Source organism: Colius striatus, chromosome 6, assembly GCF_028858725.1.
Source record: "Colius striatus isolate bColStr4 chromosome 6, bColStr4.1.hap1, whole genome shotgun sequence".
Classification (NCBI taxonomy): Eukaryota; Metazoa; Chordata; class Aves; order Coliiformes; family Coliidae; genus Colius; species Colius striatus.
The window spans coordinates 43,911,293-43,929,790 of NC_084764.1; the positions used below are offsets into that span (position 1 = coordinate 43,911,293).

At 39.0% G+C, this 18,498-nt stretch overlaps 1 protein-coding gene across 6 annotated transcripts in view; it reads right to left on the reverse strand.

The window, feature by feature from the left end:
• Positions 1 to 18,498, reverse strand: part of WDR20 (WD repeat domain 20) — a 46,097-nt gene that overhangs the window by 16,470 nt on the left and 11,129 nt on the right. For 4 of the 6 annotated variants that reach the window (XM_061998588.1, XM_061998587.1, XM_061998589.1 and 1 more), the window contains exon 2: positions 1,071 to 1,253. The exons of the other annotated variants lie outside the window; for them this stretch is intronic. In XM_061998588.1, coding sequence (XP_061854572.1) covers positions 1,071 to 1,253 — 183 coding nt within the window. The remainder of the gene's footprint in view (positions 1 to 1,070; positions 1,254 to 18,498) is intronic. 6 annotated transcript variants of the gene reach the window in all.

Genomic DNA, 18,498 nt, shown 5'->3' on the forward strand with positions numbered 1-18,498 from the left:
AGGTAGCTACTTATAGAAAGCTGAGGAGGAATTAGACAGTTCTAATTATAAAACATCTCCATTGAGAACAATACTTCAATCTTCTTTGCACAAAGACAGGGCAAGGCAACACATCTCTCTGAGGTGGGAAAGAGATGCTTACTCAGTTTGAAAGCTGAGCAAGGCGTAACTTCAGCTGCAAAGCTCTTATCCAGATCTCAAAATGATACTCAAAAAAAGACCTGCAAAACTCTTTACTATCGTCTCCCCACCAATTCATCTGCAGGTGGTTTAAAAACACAAATAAGAACAAAAAAGAACCCCCAAACCACCCAATAATTTCCCCCAGATAGCTTATCCTCTGCAGAAAATGCTGTCAAAAGTCGTACTAGTTACCAGACCTTTTCCTTCTTTGCTATCCAAACACTCTTCTAAGAGTGCCAATAGTACCAGATAACCAGAGGCACTGATTGGCATTAGTGCCCTGCTATCGTTCCTTGATGCACAGCAATAAAAAAAAAGCTCAGATGAATAATTTCTTTCAGGAACATCCCATGGCCAAAACCTCACAAGCCTTCAGATCTCCCTACCCAGCACTCGGCTCGATATCCCAGGCTTGTCCACACAAGCCTTTAGGAATCCTTGAGACAGTTTCTGCTGTAATATTCTGACCATAAAAACTGGCATTTTTATCTTATTTGGTGTTTTGACCCTAATATATTAGGTGACAGGTGCTTAAATATTTTCTTCTTCATCTGGCACCAGAAGCCTCAGAAACAATTGACTGAAGAGAACACAGCCCAACATTTAGACGTGTACGCTTCCTTCCATCAGTTTAACTGACAGTAACCCCAGTTCCAGTATTACTCAAACTAGCAAGTCCTAATTTTTAATCATAAACCCCAAAAGATTCCTTTGTGAATAACATTTCTTGGTAGGTATTCCAAGCCAATGCAAGAGCTGAAAAACAAAGGCAGTGACTGAATGATAAGCTGTGCAGGCAAATAGAGCCACCTAAAGAACTTCAGAGAATCTAGGATCTTTAATATCACAAATACATTGCATGCAACGATGTGAAGATTTCTACTTACTTCCTCATTAAATAATTTGCTAGTTTCTTTTTTAATAGGGTCTATAAGTTGGACCTGGCCTGCAGAGAAGCCCACTAGAAGAGACACACTTTCTGCTGTGGCTGTTAAGTGATTGAAGTCATGGCATGTAGGTTGTGTTCCTTTGTATATCCTTTTGTCTATTGGTTTACTCAAGTCCGCAGCCTGCAAAGAGAGCAAACAGAATTAAGACAGTTTATCACAATGTATGCTTACAAGCAGTTCTATTTGCAAAGAATGTTTATACTAAGCAATAACTTAAGCAGTCACAAAACGCTACTTTAAAAAGCAGCTTTGTATTTATCAAAGACATCCAAGATGTGAAAAAGCTTCTCTTCTCATACGATGCAGTGCTTGTGGTTTTCAATTCTGCTAAACCTATGCAGCCTTTGCCACACCACCTGATGAACCAGCCACAGCCACTCAAGTAACACAAAGGCTCAAGTGAGCTCTCAAGATCAATCTGTTCCCTGGCAGACTTCTCCAGCCACAAGAGCCATTCCATCACAGAGACAGCTTCTACTTTCCTCGTAGCAGCTTTTCTCAACATTGGATTAAAAATAGCAAATACTGTATCACTGATTCCTGTATTGTAAGGTCTGTCCTTTTATAACAAACATATGATATTGGTCTCAATGACTTTAAAAAGAAGTGTTCAACCAGATCCCAGGAGAAGCATTTTCTAGAAACACTGACGCAAGGTGCTGATACTGTGACTAGAAAACATATTTTAAACCACCAGGCTACAAAGTAATTGTGCTTTTGACACTGAACACAGAATTCAAATACAGCTCAGACAAAATAAGTGTTACCAAAAGTGAGGAACTGTGATACAAACAACTGAAGATCTGGCACTCACCCGTCGGAAGAATCAAAAGGAATGGAAAAGCAATTTTAGACGCTCCCTGCTGTGTTACCCATGTTTATTCCCATATCACTTCTGAACAGACAACCTAATCTTTCATCATCCAGAGGCTGAAACACACATTTAGTATGTAAGATCATACATCAAGTTCAACTTTCTTTAACTCCCTATTTACCAGTTCCAGAGCCTGTAACCAGAAAGCTGCAGATATTCACCAACATCACAGCTGCAAGATGTAGCTGTGATTTGGGATTCAGATGCTAATTTCCATATATACTTTTTCAGCATTTTCAGTCAGAGGAAACTGGGCCAAAAACATAAGAAATAAAACTTCTTTGAGGAAGAGAGCAAGTCTCACATATTGCTCCAGTGTATTGAACCTTTGTGGACAAGGTCTGAAGAGCGGCACATCCTTGGTGTGCACAGAGCTACATACAGACAGAAGCTAGACTTGTCAGTAGGGAAAAATCATAACTACACAGTGAGACATTTAGCTATAGAATACACACAAAATATACACATACATACATGAGAAGTATTAAAGTTGCATTTCTATTTTGCAGCACACGTTAGAAACCAGTTCAATGAGGTGTATGGCCACCTGGTTAAGAACTCCAAATGAGATGATGTATTCCAGCTTCTAAAGTCAGATTAAAAAGTTATTCTCCAGAGCCCAGAGATCCATTATAAGCTAAAAAAGAATATTAGCAATACCTCTTCAAGGAGAACTTAAATAGAATGCTAGCTCTACTGGGAGATCACGGGCTAAGACACATGCCTACCAAGGAGCATTCACAGACAGTTGTACATCTGTAATTTGAAGCCGAAAGATGAAATCCTAGAGGCCACACAGTTCTCTCTTAATTGTACAAGATTCCTTTGTCTTGATATCATTTTCTTTGTAGTGATACAGAAGATAACTCTTCAAAATTGAGGTGTTCCTGGGAGACTGTTCTACAGAAACAAATAGATGCACTCCTCTACCTCAAACAAATGCAGAGTTAACAAGGTTAACCTCAGACTCAAGGCTGTGTCCTTTGGACAACAGCTCCAGCAGGACCCGATGTCTAAAGAAGGAAGATCCCTCCTGAAGTCAACAGAACTCAGTCTGAATCACTCTGAATCATCAGAGAACCATAGGCTGTCCCAGCCAGCAGAAAACACAGGTATTCCCAGGTTCTTCTCCTCCTGAATCCTGACTATCCTTCAAAGAATCAAGGAGTGGCTATTTTCAGATTGGAACTATACCTTGCTCTTTTGTCTGCTTGAGGCTTTGTAGCACTAGCTTTTGTTTTTGTTGTCCCACAAATTCAGTGTGACTGAAGTCCCCATCTTCTGAAACTGTGTGATAACAGAGCTGGCAAGAAATGAAATTCTGATAAACTACATCTAAGCACAGACTTCACTGTGCTTATTCTAGCTTCTCTCTGGGAACCAGATGGCAATGACAATCTGTCTAAACTTAAATGGAGTATAAATAAACTAATCAACCCAGAATTACCAGGCTTCTGCTGACAGGGATGCCCCACCTTTTATTTATATGCAGCTAGTGTTTTCAGTTATCTCATGGAATTAAGTCAAATCTTGGAGTCTTGATCTCTGTTAATTGGCAGACAGGGTAGAATCCATGAGCATAAGAACTAGGAGACATTTCTGTTAGTTCTGCACAGTTGAAGGTTGCTCCAGTGCATTTTGGTAAAAACAAGAAAAGCACTTACTCATAAGATTCAGTGGCACCTGGGACTCAGCATTTCATTAGCTCACCAAGTCCATTTGCTATAGCTACTTTGTGGAAGACTTGATTCTCTGAAAAGAGCTTTTACATGAGATGTGAGTCTCTAACTGCCAATCCTTGGATATGACACCATTTACTGAACAGGGTGATATGAACTGCTTCCCCCTCAGAAGAATAATGCACTTTGAAGAACAACAACAACAACATCTTGGGATTAAGTGTTACTAAACATGGAGGTTAAAAGCACATCTCACCTCTGCTTGGACTGCTAACAAGCTATTTGCATGCTTCCTGCCCCAGTTCCCATCAGATGTTCTTGGGAAAAAGCACTCAGCACTGTTTCAGTCTGAGAAACCATCCACTCCATTCACCCACATCCATTCATCTGAGAAACCTACTCCATTCATGATGAGAGCAACAGTTCGTGATCATGACTGAAACAAGGCTGAGGCATCTAACACAAGGCTGAGTATCAGCACCATTGTCCCTTTGCATAAAATCTGTGCAAGGCATTGAAGTTCATCTCAGCTATCAAAACTCTGCTCTTAGCACCTTGGCCAACTGATATCCATGTTCTAAGCCTGTTCCTTCCAACATACAGTGGTATTTAGAGTATCCCTTGGGCAAAGGAACGAGGAATAATGGTTATGGGACACGAAGAGCAAGAGGTATCTCATACAACATCTGTCTGGAGTCAGTGATGCAGATAAACAAAACAGCTGCACCTTGGGCATCAAGAGCTTGAGAGTTCTCTCTCTGAACAGATTAGAACTCTACATCTAGAGAGCCTTACACTTACTTAAAGAAGAAAAAATACCAACTCTGATATTTAGCTCTTTGTGATGAATTCATATTCTACAAATAAAATGTGAACAATGGAACTGGGGGACTTCCTAGTCCCACTTTGTTAACTCTTACAGCACACTGTCTCAGCAAAATTACCTCCGCTCTGCTGGGACAGCTGGAAAAAAGCAAAAAAAGTCTCAGAGTCTGGCAGTTGCCCATGAATCTACAACTCCCAGCAGAAAGGTGGGCAAATGGAACATCTTAACCACTTGAGTACCTAAATAGGAGGAAGAAAATGGGGGAACTCTCCCTCATTTTTAAGTTTTCAGATTCTGATGTTTGAAATGTCTGACTAGGATGGGCATCAATAACCTTGGTTCTGTAGCTACCTGTCATTCTAAGGTCAAAGCCAGATTAGTATCTGTCAAAGATTCATTCTTTTCACGTACTAGTGATCCAACACTTCGAGCTTTCATACTATGACCATATTATTTCAAGTTAGCATTTAACCATGCTCTTTGACAGATGTGATTTCTTCCTCTGTCTTTTCCTAACTTGTACCTGCAGCTTTCTGCAAACTTTCATTGAATGAAATGTATCACAGGTGCTACATTTCCTACCAAGCTGATAAATATCTCCAAGATCAGAAAGGAATGGAGTTACTTATTAATTTCTCTCACATCATTTCAACTGTAGTCATCACCATGCTTCTTTTACATACCCAATAGTAGTTAACATCACATCTGCCAAGAGACTGGCTTTCAGTGGGTCATTGCTATAAGTGAGGCTGAGACAGCATATTAGGTCTTTAAGCCCAGCAGTGAGGGCAAACATTTCATAAAAACTTTACTTCCAACAATCCTCTTAAGAAAAGCTCTCTTGCCCAGAGAATTAATGGATCTTGACCAGAGGACTACAGATTGGTCATGTATGTAGAGATAAAAAGAACCAAGATATACTTTTGAAAACAACTTCCTCAGCATTTCTGGAGCTTGGAATTCACAACTTATTACCTATAGCTTTATATCTCTTCAATAACTTGCTGCCCAGGGATTTAACAGTCCCTGGCCTATAAAGAGAACAATTTGAGAAACCTGTGCTTGTTATGCTATACAAGTAACCTTGTTTATTAAGTTTATTGAACTTCCCCAATGCTCTTTAAACCCTAGATGGAAAAAAAAGAGGCACGATAATCCTTGCTGCAGCACTTTACCTTACAGTATTGCCTAGTGACCAGGGCTGTCTTTCAGGCCAGACTTGCTCACTGTATTAGCAAGGACAGGGAAAGCTACAGCACGTTTATTGTTCCTCCATGTCTGTGCTGCTCTCCCTCTCCTTCCTGCAGAGCTAGCTGAAGGACAGAGAAAGCTGAAGAACACAGTGAGAAAGCAGAGTTAGGCTCGGCACTTCTGTAGTATTTCTCTGGCAAATTTTGCCTGTTGTTTCTGTACACAAGTGCTTTTGCCAGCACTAGCTTCACACTGGAAATCTCTCCAATTATTTTACGACCAAAGTAGTAGATTTCCAGATTTATGTTTTGTAGAGCTCAAATATAGTTCACGAATCACTTGTTATTTCACTGTTGCTTCAAGCTAGTCTGAGCTCGCAGCTGGCCCTGCTTTGGGCAGCAGGTTCAGACAAGCGACTCTCAGAGGTCCCTTCCAATCTGAACGCCCCTGTGATCAACTAGAACAGCACCACAGTGGCCACTCCCAGCTTACTTAACAGGTCTGATTTACATCTGAAAGGAACTTCCCACAGGAAGAAAGTACACAAAAAGCTACTTGTCTTTCCCTGCAAAGAACACTCATGTACTGCAAAAGCTCTACTGAAGTTACATGAGACAATGGAAAAGTCCAGGACACGCTTCCTGCAACCATAAAGCCTTAATAAAACTCTCTTCAGTGAAGTGACAAAGTCAGAGCCAGCAGTAATAAACTGGCTTCTACAAATACCCCTGCATGGATGCTGACAGACTGTCGACTAACGACCTTAGAACGTTTAAAGTCTGGCAAGAACTCACATCAGTTCCAGAGTCTCTTCGGATCCAACAGCACAAAAACTTTCAGGTACCGTACAAGTGAACACACTTTCAAGGTCACTTCAGAAGCCCCCAGAAAACTTCTAAACTAGTGTGAGAGCTTTTGGGAGCACTTACAAACAAAACAAAACACAAGCATAGGTTTTCTTTAGGATTCTGTGAGAAGCCAGCAATCACCATTGGTACAGTTGCCCTATTTGTATATAGCTACAATCGGTTTCTTAACTGTAAGGATAGTTTCTTCAATAGGTAAGAGCTACTTTTTCCACACTGGAGCAACGTGCTTAGCTTGAAGTCTTGACCAACAGGTGTTTTGTGTGTACACACAAACTAGTTTTAAGTGTCTCTTAAGCCTTGTAAAGCCCTTAATGCTGGGGAAATTTTAGGTCTTCATTTTGCAACATTACATCCAATGCATCTACTTTATATTGAAGTCACTTTTGTAAACCTCAAAAAACCCTTTCATTTTCAGTTTTGCTTTTAAAATTTGGCTGATCTTTCAGCACTACAAATAGAAGCATCAATGACTCAACACTGTATCACCACAACCAATGCTGGACTTGCTGGCAATTAGGAGCAAGTACGGTATCATACAGAAAACAAGCACATAGATTCACTTTCCCTTGTTCCTCTGTAACTGGAGGCAAGACAACTTACAAGAAAGAGATAAAAGTTGCCCTGGACAACAAGAACTTGGGAAATGAAAACTAAGCAATTGGGACAAAAGCAATTAGCAGGCAGGGAAAAGAATCTGCTACTTTTAACAGATTGCCTCAAAGACTTTCCATTAAGGCATCTCTCCACAGCTTCCTTTCTCTACAAAGTCTCCAAGAAGCCTTGCTGCCAACTGGTACCATTTTTACTTTTATGAATCTTCAGATCCTCATCTTCGAGACGTGATCATTATGAATCTGGCTTCAGTGGTACATCTTCTGATGTGCTTTTTCTAACACATAAATATTTTGAGTGATTTCACTTAAAGTTTAAAATAATTTGCATTTCTATTCTCTCTCAACAAAAGCAATTCAAGATTTACTTCCACTCCACAGAACATTTACTCTCCTGAGCAACACTGTTCCTGTAAATGGGTTCCTGTATCTTTGCGGGAGGTTTTTTTTATAAGCTACAAAGCACTTGATTAAATGCTGAACAGGAACCCTTAAGGCATGTGACAGTTTCTAGGATACTGTGTAAGAACAGCTCTGTTAGTAAAACAGGGACACCAAGTAATTTTATTTAACCTAATTTTTTCAAGTGTTCCACACAACTTGTTCACAACAAAGTCTTAAAGATTAGTTTTGTACAGAGCCACTTGCAAATTTTGGAAGCTATTTGATATTCTTCTCCCTTCTAGATTTAACTTCAACTTGTGACATAACATGACTTTTGAAGGGAGAAAAACACTAGTTAACAAGATTTCAGCACTTATTCCTACAGCAGACAGCCGTGACCACATCATATATTAAGACAAAAGCTCTAATCCAGACAACTGGACATAAATCTGTATTTAGGCAAAGATGAGTTTAGTTTTCTGGAAGATCCATGGAAATAATCGTATTCCGTTTCCAGAGGAATTATTCTAAGCACTTAAACAGAGCAGAGAGCATGCACTGGTTTGAAACAAATCTGTGTGACGTTAACTGAACCAATGCTTATATAATTAACAAGATCAAGACAATGGATGTGAACACCATAAAGAACACACAAAGGAACGTTTGATTTACAACTTCCCAGAACAGTTAACTCCATATCAGTCAGGCTATAAATCAAAACACTTATTTGCTTACAATATAGATCAGCACATCCTATTGGAAGTTATCTAAGGTAAAAGCAACAGTCTACCAATAACCCTAGAAAAAGTAAGTATTTCTATTAAAAAGAGTTAAAAAACCCAGAACAGCAGGCTCCCTAAAGGAAGAAGAATCATTTTGTTTGTTTGCAAATCCCCATTCACTTCACAGGTGCATACAGAATCAACTTACCCTTTGTTTCTTTAGAAGACCGGGCAAAGGGCACTAATGTAGGACAGGGATATTAACACATTTGAACTACTGCAGGCCAGGGAGGTTGAGGGAAATTGAAACAAGGTTTTCAACCACTTCAGGCAAAGCATACCTCCTCTGACTTCTGAGCAGAGACCACTGCTGCTGCCTCCCTCTATCACAATACAACAGAGGTCTCAAGTCACTGAAATGATTCCTTTAGAAACTTAAAGCATTTGCAATTCAACATGTTCATCTATGCTGACACTGCTCCTTTCCAGTGGAAGACCAAAACATACAACTTGCGACAGCGTTGGTCAGAGAACCAGGTCAGACCCAAAATGCTGCAATGAAGTGACCACAATCCTCAGCGTAGCTCTGCAGGGGAAGTCTTGGTCAGTCCTGAACATGTCTGAGAGCTGAGAGTCTCCAAAAGAAACCACACTTCCTACTCCAGGAAGCTGGAAGCGTGTCAAGTAACTCCAGCAGGCTTCAGCTACAATATCATCAACTAGCTAAAACTGCAGAGAAATGACATGACGTTGTAACTGAATTTTTCAAAAGGAGTTTGTTTCTACATATTTCACAAAGTTAGTTGGTGTTACACCTACAGAGGAAAATCTGCTCCTTTCCTTCCTAGAAATGCTCCAATCCTTTGCATCATGCTTAGCACAATTCTGCTTTACTATGATACAGAGAGAGTACAAGACCTTTGACTTGAGCACCTGAACACTCACTCAAACCCACACTGCAGAACAGCTAACAAAAGTAGTACTTCACAGCTCCTTCTGCAAAGTTACCATGGGTGTCAGTCAATGGCACGATCAATTCAGATAAAAACTGAGACTTTTACTTCAGTGTTAGGCATTTGGCCACAGAAAATCTGTAAACAGGCTGGTTAAACTCAAACAACTCTGAATTTAGTCACTGCATCACACACTCCCAAAAGGCATGAACTGAATTAGATATTCTATTTTGGTTTAAGCAATTAGTTGCCTTTAACAAAAATATAGGAAGAAGGGAAAAGAAGGGGTGATATCAGTATTACTGACTCTTCCTAGTGGCTGGTCTACATAAATCTGTCTCACCTGTAGCTCAGCCTGCTGCATAAAAACCTCTCCAATAGAAACCTAATTCGGAATCACGTATGCTTTGCTTGCAATACAGACACCTTCCTCCTCCTCCCCCTACTCAGCTCTTTTTAAGGGCATATGTAAGAAGGAGATTTCACTCTGCAGTTTTAAGTTCAAAACAAGGCTCTCATGGCTATTAATAAACTCTGGGTGACAGGTCACATGGCTGTACTGTTCTCTTCTTCACTGGCTTAAAAATTAAGACACATTTAAGAAGTCACGGAACATACAGACTTTATAGTCACGACCTGTAGAACAGGACCACAACCCAAGATTTTATTCCAATACCATTCCTTCAACAGCAGGCAGATAAACGTTCCTGAAGTAAGTTCAAGAAATCTGCTGCATTAATGAATTATTGTCCATTCTTGATTTTTTCCCAAAGCCATTTAGATTGCAAACACGGAAGTTTAATGACCCTTTACAAGGTATTTTTGCATTAACTACTGCATGGCATTGCAACTACTGCCAGATGTTAACATCCACTTTCTGCTCGTTATTTGCTGAGATGACCTAAGCAACACATCCTGATAAAGCTGGAAATGTGAGAAAGTGTTCTCAGTTCTAGATTTTGTTCTGCTCCTGATTTTCCTGAACATCTTCTTGTTCCCAGGAAGAGATGATGTTTAATGTTCCTTCTATACACAGCACTTACATTGCTTACTACAATAAGCAGTCCCATCCACTTACATTGCTTACTACAATAAGCAGTCCCATCCTTCTCAGTATTTCCCCAGAGTTTCACAATTTCTCTGAATCTTTGTAATAGTCCTTTATTTTAAGGTCTGTATGAACACTTACTGATGGATCTACTGACTTACACAATGCTATATGATTTACTCCATTCTTATTTCTAATATCCTTCCCTATTCCATTTCTTACAATAAAGAAAAACTGGGACTCAAGTATTGATCAGCTAAGGCAGTCATCTGCAGCAGTCTCCTTTTTGTGTAGTGGTTTCAAACCAACTCAAGTTTTTCCCTCTGGTGTGTGCCACCAAAAGATTAGTGGTAACCATCCTTCCTGCACATTCACCCAGCATAATTCCATCTCCCAATTTCCTTACAATTGCCTCTGGCCAGCTAGTCAAGTTATTCCACTTTCAATTTCTGCTGCTTTTCTCCCTTATTTCTTTTCCCAAAGTTATGGACCTACCACAGAACTATAATTGCCATATGTTAAACATAGTGGGATGAAAGCTACTTAAAGTTTCATTTACTGTGGATAATGAATTGCACAGTTGGAGCCTCCAAGTCCTTGGTTTCCTCCTAGTTAAGCTCTAGTATAATCTTCCACTTTCCACTTTCTACTTTTAATTACAAAGTAATCATTAAGTCCTTTCTAAAAGGGTTGGCAAAAAGCAATTGTTCAGCAGAACAGTTACTACTAGTAACAAGTCTGCAGCTCAGCATCTTTATAGTTAAAACTGATGAGAACTCCTGAACACCATTTCGGCCTAACACTGAACTGCTTGTTCCATCACCTCCAATACTTCACATTCCAGTAACACCACTTCTTAAATTATCATGACATCAAGCCTATTTCTTCACTGCTCAGGTGAGGGGGCACTGGAACAGGCTGCCCAGATGGGCTGTGGATTCGCCTTCTCTGGAGACATTCCAAACCCACTTGGACAAGTTCCTGTGTGACCTACTCTAGGTGGTCTTGCTCTGGCAGGAGAAGGGTTGCACTTGGACGAACTTTTGAGGTCCCTTCCAACCCTTAAGGTTCTGTGATTCTGTGACTCCCAAGGCATCATGTGATAACTTACTCAGTTTCTCAAGAATAACCTAAACTGCTTTCCCTTAGCCTTCAACATCTAATATAATCTCCAATTCTGATTATGCAATACTTCAGTGATAAAGTTGAGTCATCTGTTAGAGTAGGTGCACACAATCTCAGTGTCCTACTCTGGCTTCAATATTCAAGAAGTCTTTAGAAGCAAAACATATATCAAGTCACAGACTGGCCTCTCTATATATTCCCCTTTTGGAAAAGACTCATGGAAATACACATTCCAATTTACATTCAGAAAGAGAAAAACAGCTGCATGGTTTGCATGTGACCACACCTATGGAAAACTGTAGAGCAAGTCACATGCAGTAACATCAGATTTTGCCACAATACACTTGCATGACTGTAATTTGAATGATTGTGTTCACAGACAGTTCAATGACAGATGATTAAACAGAGAGCCTATCGAACTAAAAATCACCTCATTAAAATCCCAACATACAGCTCTCTGTTACAGTTAGCAAGTCTTAAGATAAACCACTGCAGGAAAGTGAATTAAATACTGTCTATATATATTAACACATTAAAATCTTTAAAAATACATTAATCAGATAGAAAAATCATTAAATAAATAAAAGATATATATTTATATGTGATCTAACATACATATAATCATCAACATCAACAAATCATTTTTTTTAGAGAGCAAGGGAAAGAGGGACACTCTCCTGGTCAGAGTTGTTAAACAAGGTATGTCACACTGAAAATATGTCAACCTTGATTACATTACTTAAGTAATTTAACTGTCTCCAAGAGGCTATTTTATTCACTCAATGCCCTTACAGTTAGAGGGCAAGCCAAGAAACAATGTCACTCTTCCCTGCTTCTGAATCTTGCCTGCTTTGTGTAAAACTCTGAACTGGCAACTAAAAAATAGGATTTAAAACCAGTATTGTTTGGAAAATAGACTCTAAAATTATGAACAACAACATTTGCTCTCCAAAGTGATTATTTCAGTTTCCAAGTTTGCTTTTGTGTATCTTAGTTTCCAAACTTTGGCATGAATTTCCCACTGTGTTTGCCATGGTAACCAAACAGGCTGAGCCTCTACTTGAAATGCCGTTTAACCATTTAGTGCTGTATATTTATCAAGACACATTAACATCCTAATGTATTCCACAGAGTGAAGTAAGCATTGCTCATACTGGAGGAATCACCTTAGCAACTATTACAGACATCAAAGGATTTCTGCTGTTCTTTAAGATGGGAGGGTAATGGGGAAACTTCATTGCCAAAGATGTGCATAAATAGCTACAAAAACTAACTTACTAGGAGTTCTGGGATTAACATCCATCCGCAGGCAAAAGCCAAGCCACAGCTGCTAGGATCATGAATAAGAAATCAACTGTGTTAAGAGCATGGAATCTTTCCTATTTCCCAGAAAACATATCAAATGCTTTTTAATAAAATTCTAGTATGCTGAGGCAAGTAAAAACCAGATTAGCAAAACCTAAAACAACAACCAATGGGCTTCCTGCTCAGTTTCTGTCAGTCTTACTACCTCATATGATTAAAAAGTAATACCAGCTGGCCAGCCATCTTTTAAAATAACAAATGAATGCATCCACTATTACCTGATGTTACTGTTCAAGAAAATCTCATTCTTTGCTCTGCTCATGGTTACAGGTAAGATGAAACAGTCCTGACCTTCAATGCCTGCTATATGAACGCATACACACAATACAGAGAACCACCTCTAAGAATACCTAAACTACAAAATAACAGCCCTCAAGCTTCCCTACACCACTCCAGAGATATTGCTACCATGCAAAAGAGCATGTTCTTTCCATGCTACCTGCAAAGTCAGACATACTTCCATTGGACTTCACTGTCTCCAGCTCCTCAGTATCTTATAGTGCACTTCCTCTCACAGATATAAAAGCCTATAAGGTAGCCTCACTGGCTACCACACAGATTTGTATCACTGTTCTGTTCATCTGATTGAGCTCTAAAGAAGCTTCTGAATTAAATGCTCTGCACTTTCTTAAAATCTATTTTGTACTTCCTATAGAGTCTGCAGCCTGTCACATCACAGTACTTTCATTACAACTACTAGCAACAGCTTAGAGCAAGGCTGATCAAAGATCAGGATCCTTCTGAACGAAGAGCAAAATTCACATGATTGGGATTCACAGGAGATCTGTCAGTGTCTCATACACCTAGGGACAGGTCTGTATTATTTGTTTTCTTTGTTCTCGTCTTCTTTTTACAGCTGTAAGAAATAGTGATTGCTCTGCTCAGCTAATTAAAATAAAACTCTTCTTTTTCCAGTTTTACATTAGACACTGTCTCCTAGTAGTAGGAGCTGAAATTCACCTTCATCAACACAAGCAACCAGAATTTCATACAACATTAAAGCCATCTTTTCAATGCCTTGTACAATGGCACTAAAGACACTTCCTTATTTCTACTGGCAAACCTCATTTGATACATCTTTGAAATGCATTTATCTCCTCCTACCTTCAACAGCTGTACATCATGAGCTGGCTCAGCTTATAATCAATTCTGGTTATCATCTTTTCAAAGCTTTCTGGATGAAGCAAAAATTACCTAAGTATTTTTTTTCAATGAATTTTCACTTCAGTAACTGTTTTGATATCAGCTTATTTCTTATAAACTCCTTCGGATATCATAGAATCACAGCACGTCTCAACTTCATTGTGCAAATTTTGCCATCATGTATGTGCTCTTCATTCTTTGTCCCAATGCCAACAACAAAAATGTTGTTTGTAAAATGACTCTTAGAAGACCTTAACTTGAAGCTCTCAACAGGTGCCACAGTGCCCGTAATCAGTAAAATACATTAAAAATATCAAGGACTAAGCATTTTAATTCTCTCCTCATTTCAGAACAGATGAGTTTCAGGGTTTGGGACTTTCTCAGTTAAAATATCTATTATACCAATCTAAATAGGCCAGTCTGTAACTATAACTTCAGTTATAGTTCTCCCCTACTACCAGAATGTTGCACTAGAAAGGCTAAGCACTTGAACTTCAAATAAAATAGCCTATATAATAAATGTTATACATCAATATTTTCCCACCACAGGGAGACAATGTTTTACTTTAAACAAAAGAAAACAAAAGCCCCTAATGCAGAAGTCCACTGCCTCAGGATTTTAAAAGCTACAACTGAAAGTAACTCAAAGCAGTTGAGAATCCTCAGGTTTTTGGGGTTTGTTGTTGTTGTTGTGGTAGGGGATACGTCGAGTAGCACTCTCACAGATTTTTCTCTAAGAAAATACCTTCCTGTCACAGGAGTCAGCTTTTAGCAGAGGTTTCCACTGTTAGGAATATGTTGAATGAAGAAACAACTGATCTCAGAATAGCAGACAGCATCTCAGATATCAATCAAATAAAGCTCACGCTGCAATACTACTTACAGACTGTCACGTGCTGTGTAAAGAATATATCACCAATTGAGTGGATTGTGGCAGCTCTTTATCACCTTAACTACACTTCATAACCACGTTCTGCAAGGTTCACTTAAGATTTATGCTTAGTTAATGCTAACTCTTTTCTCAATAGTTACAATCTAGCAAGTTAGAACATTGATAGCTCTAAAATGAAAACCTTAGTTAGACATTCCTGTGCCACCTGATCTAGGTGGGACCTGCTTCTGCAGGGGTCTTGGACCAGTGATCTCTAAAGGTCCCTTCCAACCCCTACCATTCAATGATTATGATCTCCTTTTTGTTCCTTATCCTCCAGTGCATCCTTTCATTTCCTCCTACTCCTACAGTCTAGTTGCACTGTTGCCTACACTTATAATCAGTCTTTTCTCACCTGTTTTTAATGCTGAATAAGGTGTGATTCAGAAGACCTAAACAAAGACAAGATAAATACCCTAGATGTAAGAAACAAATAAAAATAAGAAAAAATAGGTATGTAAATATCAAATGGATTCCAAGTAAACACACACATTCTGTCACAACTCAGCAACTGCTCTCATTCCATTCTCAGGTTCAGTTAGGATACTTATTAAACATTTAGTAAGTTACTTTCACCAGGAAATTGTTTAAATTGCTCAGCTCTGTAAGTAAAACTGGTGAGAAAATTGCATCTGTTAAAGGTAACACTCATTTAAATTAGAGCTGCTTTTAGACAGTCCCCAAATCATGGAACAAACTGGAAACATTGCATGACTCAATGATAGCATCATCTCCAAGCTGTTCATCTCCTCCCCATGTGCACACACAAAAGTTGCCTGACCTGTTGGACTACTGTTCTAGTCAGTCACACCTTTGAAGCCATTCCTTTCACTTTAGCTTTGAACCTTGTATTTTTCTTCTCTAAACATTGGTACTGTTTTATTACAGTATCAAAGTGTATTAACAATACACGTACAACTATCAACAGTATCCTTTGAGGTTGACTGTACATATAGCTTGCTAGAGACAGAACTGCTGGTTGGGTTTTTTTTGTTTCAGACACCCAAAGTCTCCTTCAAATACAGCACACACAAACTGACATAACTTTCCCTGTTGAAAAATGAAAGTTGCTGTAGCTTCACCACTAAAGGTGTTCAAATGTAATTTCCTCAAACTTAAAAAAGATTAAAATACAGTAACACTCAAAAGTTGGCTTTACAAGTGTGTTTTATGGCAAAAAAAACCCCAAACAAACATCTGCAGTCCCCTGACAATACCTTAGGCATCTCCAACTTTAACAGTGAAGCTTAAAGTGTAGAACATCCCTCTCTCTTCAAATGTATTCAGAGGTATTGAAATAAAAGACTTTAAACAAACAAATAACCAACAGCCTGATTCAGGGAATCAGCATTAGGACTAAACTAAACTAATTTACTTGGAATTTGCAATCTACTATAGGATCATGACCGTTATTACTGAAGTAGAGCAAGTTCAGTTTCATACAGATTTGTCAATAGGTAGAAGTGAAGCATAAATTCATATTGCATATCTAGTACAGGTCCATGACACTGAATGACATACAGAGGAGTAGCAGTAGGTTGAGTTTCCACCAGTCTATCACTCGGATATTTATATTTGAAGGGTTTCTCCATCCTCTTTTCAGCACAGAAGAAGAAAAGTTATCCCTTTAGGAGGGAGAAAGAAATAAAAGAATATAAGAAAAAAAAAATAAGCAGCAAAAGAGCTCTGGACTAGCCATTGCTGTAACAAAACAATGGTTTAATCTAACAGTGCAAATTCACTGCTTGTAAGAAAAAACTCTCTGTTACAGAAAAGTAGTCTCAATAATTGTACCTTGCCTTGCCCTGTTGCTATAGAAACTTACTTCACTATAGCAGTTAATTGTTAATCAATTTTTTTTTTCATTACAAAGCTCAATAACAGTCAAATACACCACAGTAATGTCTGTCCAAAAAGTCAGAACTGTGTCTTTTCAGGCTACTGTTAGATTTCCCAAGCCCTACAGGAATGACAGTCATTTTTGATATGGTGTTTTCACTAAGCCCGTAACTCCATCATGTTGCAGCATGTTAATAAAATAGCACTCAAACAAAGTCCCAATTACCTTTGTACTAAAAATAAGATGTTACCTCTCGTTATTCCAAGAGGCCCAGAATGGTCCTACAGAAGTGATGTCAATTAATAGACCAAATGCTCCAAAATCAGAATAAGGCCCATTGGTTTGTGCTTATTTATGGTCATATTTAGTATCAGACAGATGTAATGATATATTTGCCTTAACTCTTGAAGTTGTTAATTTGCAATGCATCTTCCTTCTGGAGCTAAAAACGTTTCATAACGACCCAACCCAAGTAGGTAAAAAGTGCTACAAAACAAAAACTCGAGCATAGGCTACTAGAAAAGAAATATCAAGGACCAAATCCCTAACACAGACTGCAGTGAGCTCTCATTTCCCACCTTCCCATACGTACAAGTTCTAGGTTATCTGGTTTGTCTGCAAACCAGAATCCTGCTTCAGAAGGTTTAGATCAAAAGGCAGCCTGTTCCCAATTTCAGCACTAGTTTTCTCAGTAGGTTTAAAGTAAGCAGAGTATTAGGATACTTTAAGTAGCAATAATTACTAACAGTTTCACAGATACAGACATTGGTATAAAAACAAAACCCAAACTACAACATTCTGTCTGCTACTAATGACTTTATTTAAGGAGTACCAAAGAGCTGAAAGTATTTAACTTACCAAATGGTCAGCATCATTGCCTCTTTCCTCACAATGCTCTTTCCTCAGTTTGATTTTTGTCTCAAGAGTAGGAGGGGATACTCAGACTATCTGTTGTCACCTACTGATCTTGCAGCCACTAATACTGGCCACTGAGTAACTGCCCACACTTCCAGTGTTTTGCTAAAGGTTCTAACAAACACCTAAGTGAGAGCACAGAACTGAACACAGTTCTGACAGAACACAATCCAGCCATCAAATCATCCATCCCACTGGCATGGGCACACTAATACAACATATACTAGGGATTTCTGTTATCAAAAACAAACATATATTTTAGTTAAAGATATGGTATCAGGAGCCAGGTAAAGCACAGGTATCAGCAGCCTGTCCAAACCTAAATTCTCCTTTATATTAATTTGCACTGGAAGTGTCACAGCTGCAGTATATCTGCTAATGTGACATGATGCAAATGAAGCTAAAGTTCCCAAATGACTGAAGAGAAAGCACAGCCAAACCACTTTCTAGCACTGCAAGGCTGGACTTCTCAGCGCAGATCTTACCAGTACTCCCTTTTGGCTCTCTCATGTGCAAAGAAAGCCTCTATCGACTTAAGACTAACAACAATCAATACTCAGATCAACCGATACTCCTTTCCAAAAGATGTTTTAGCTATTGTTCAGATGGAACACAGACAAGCATGGTGCTACAGTGCAGCTAAGCAAGCTGCCTCTAGACTGTTTTGGTAACTTAATTGACAACAAGCGCTTTATTACTCTAACAATGAGGAAAAGTATGACTTATCTAGGGCATCACTAAAGGTAGTTTCACCTGGGCATCTAGGAGTGTTCAGAACAGTTGTTTGCCCCACTTCCAATTCAAAAGTGCCAACGTGGGCCCAGACTTCAACCATCCCAGTTCAGTCCAGTGCATTTCTAGAGGCTGCAGTTTTGCTAAAACAGGATTA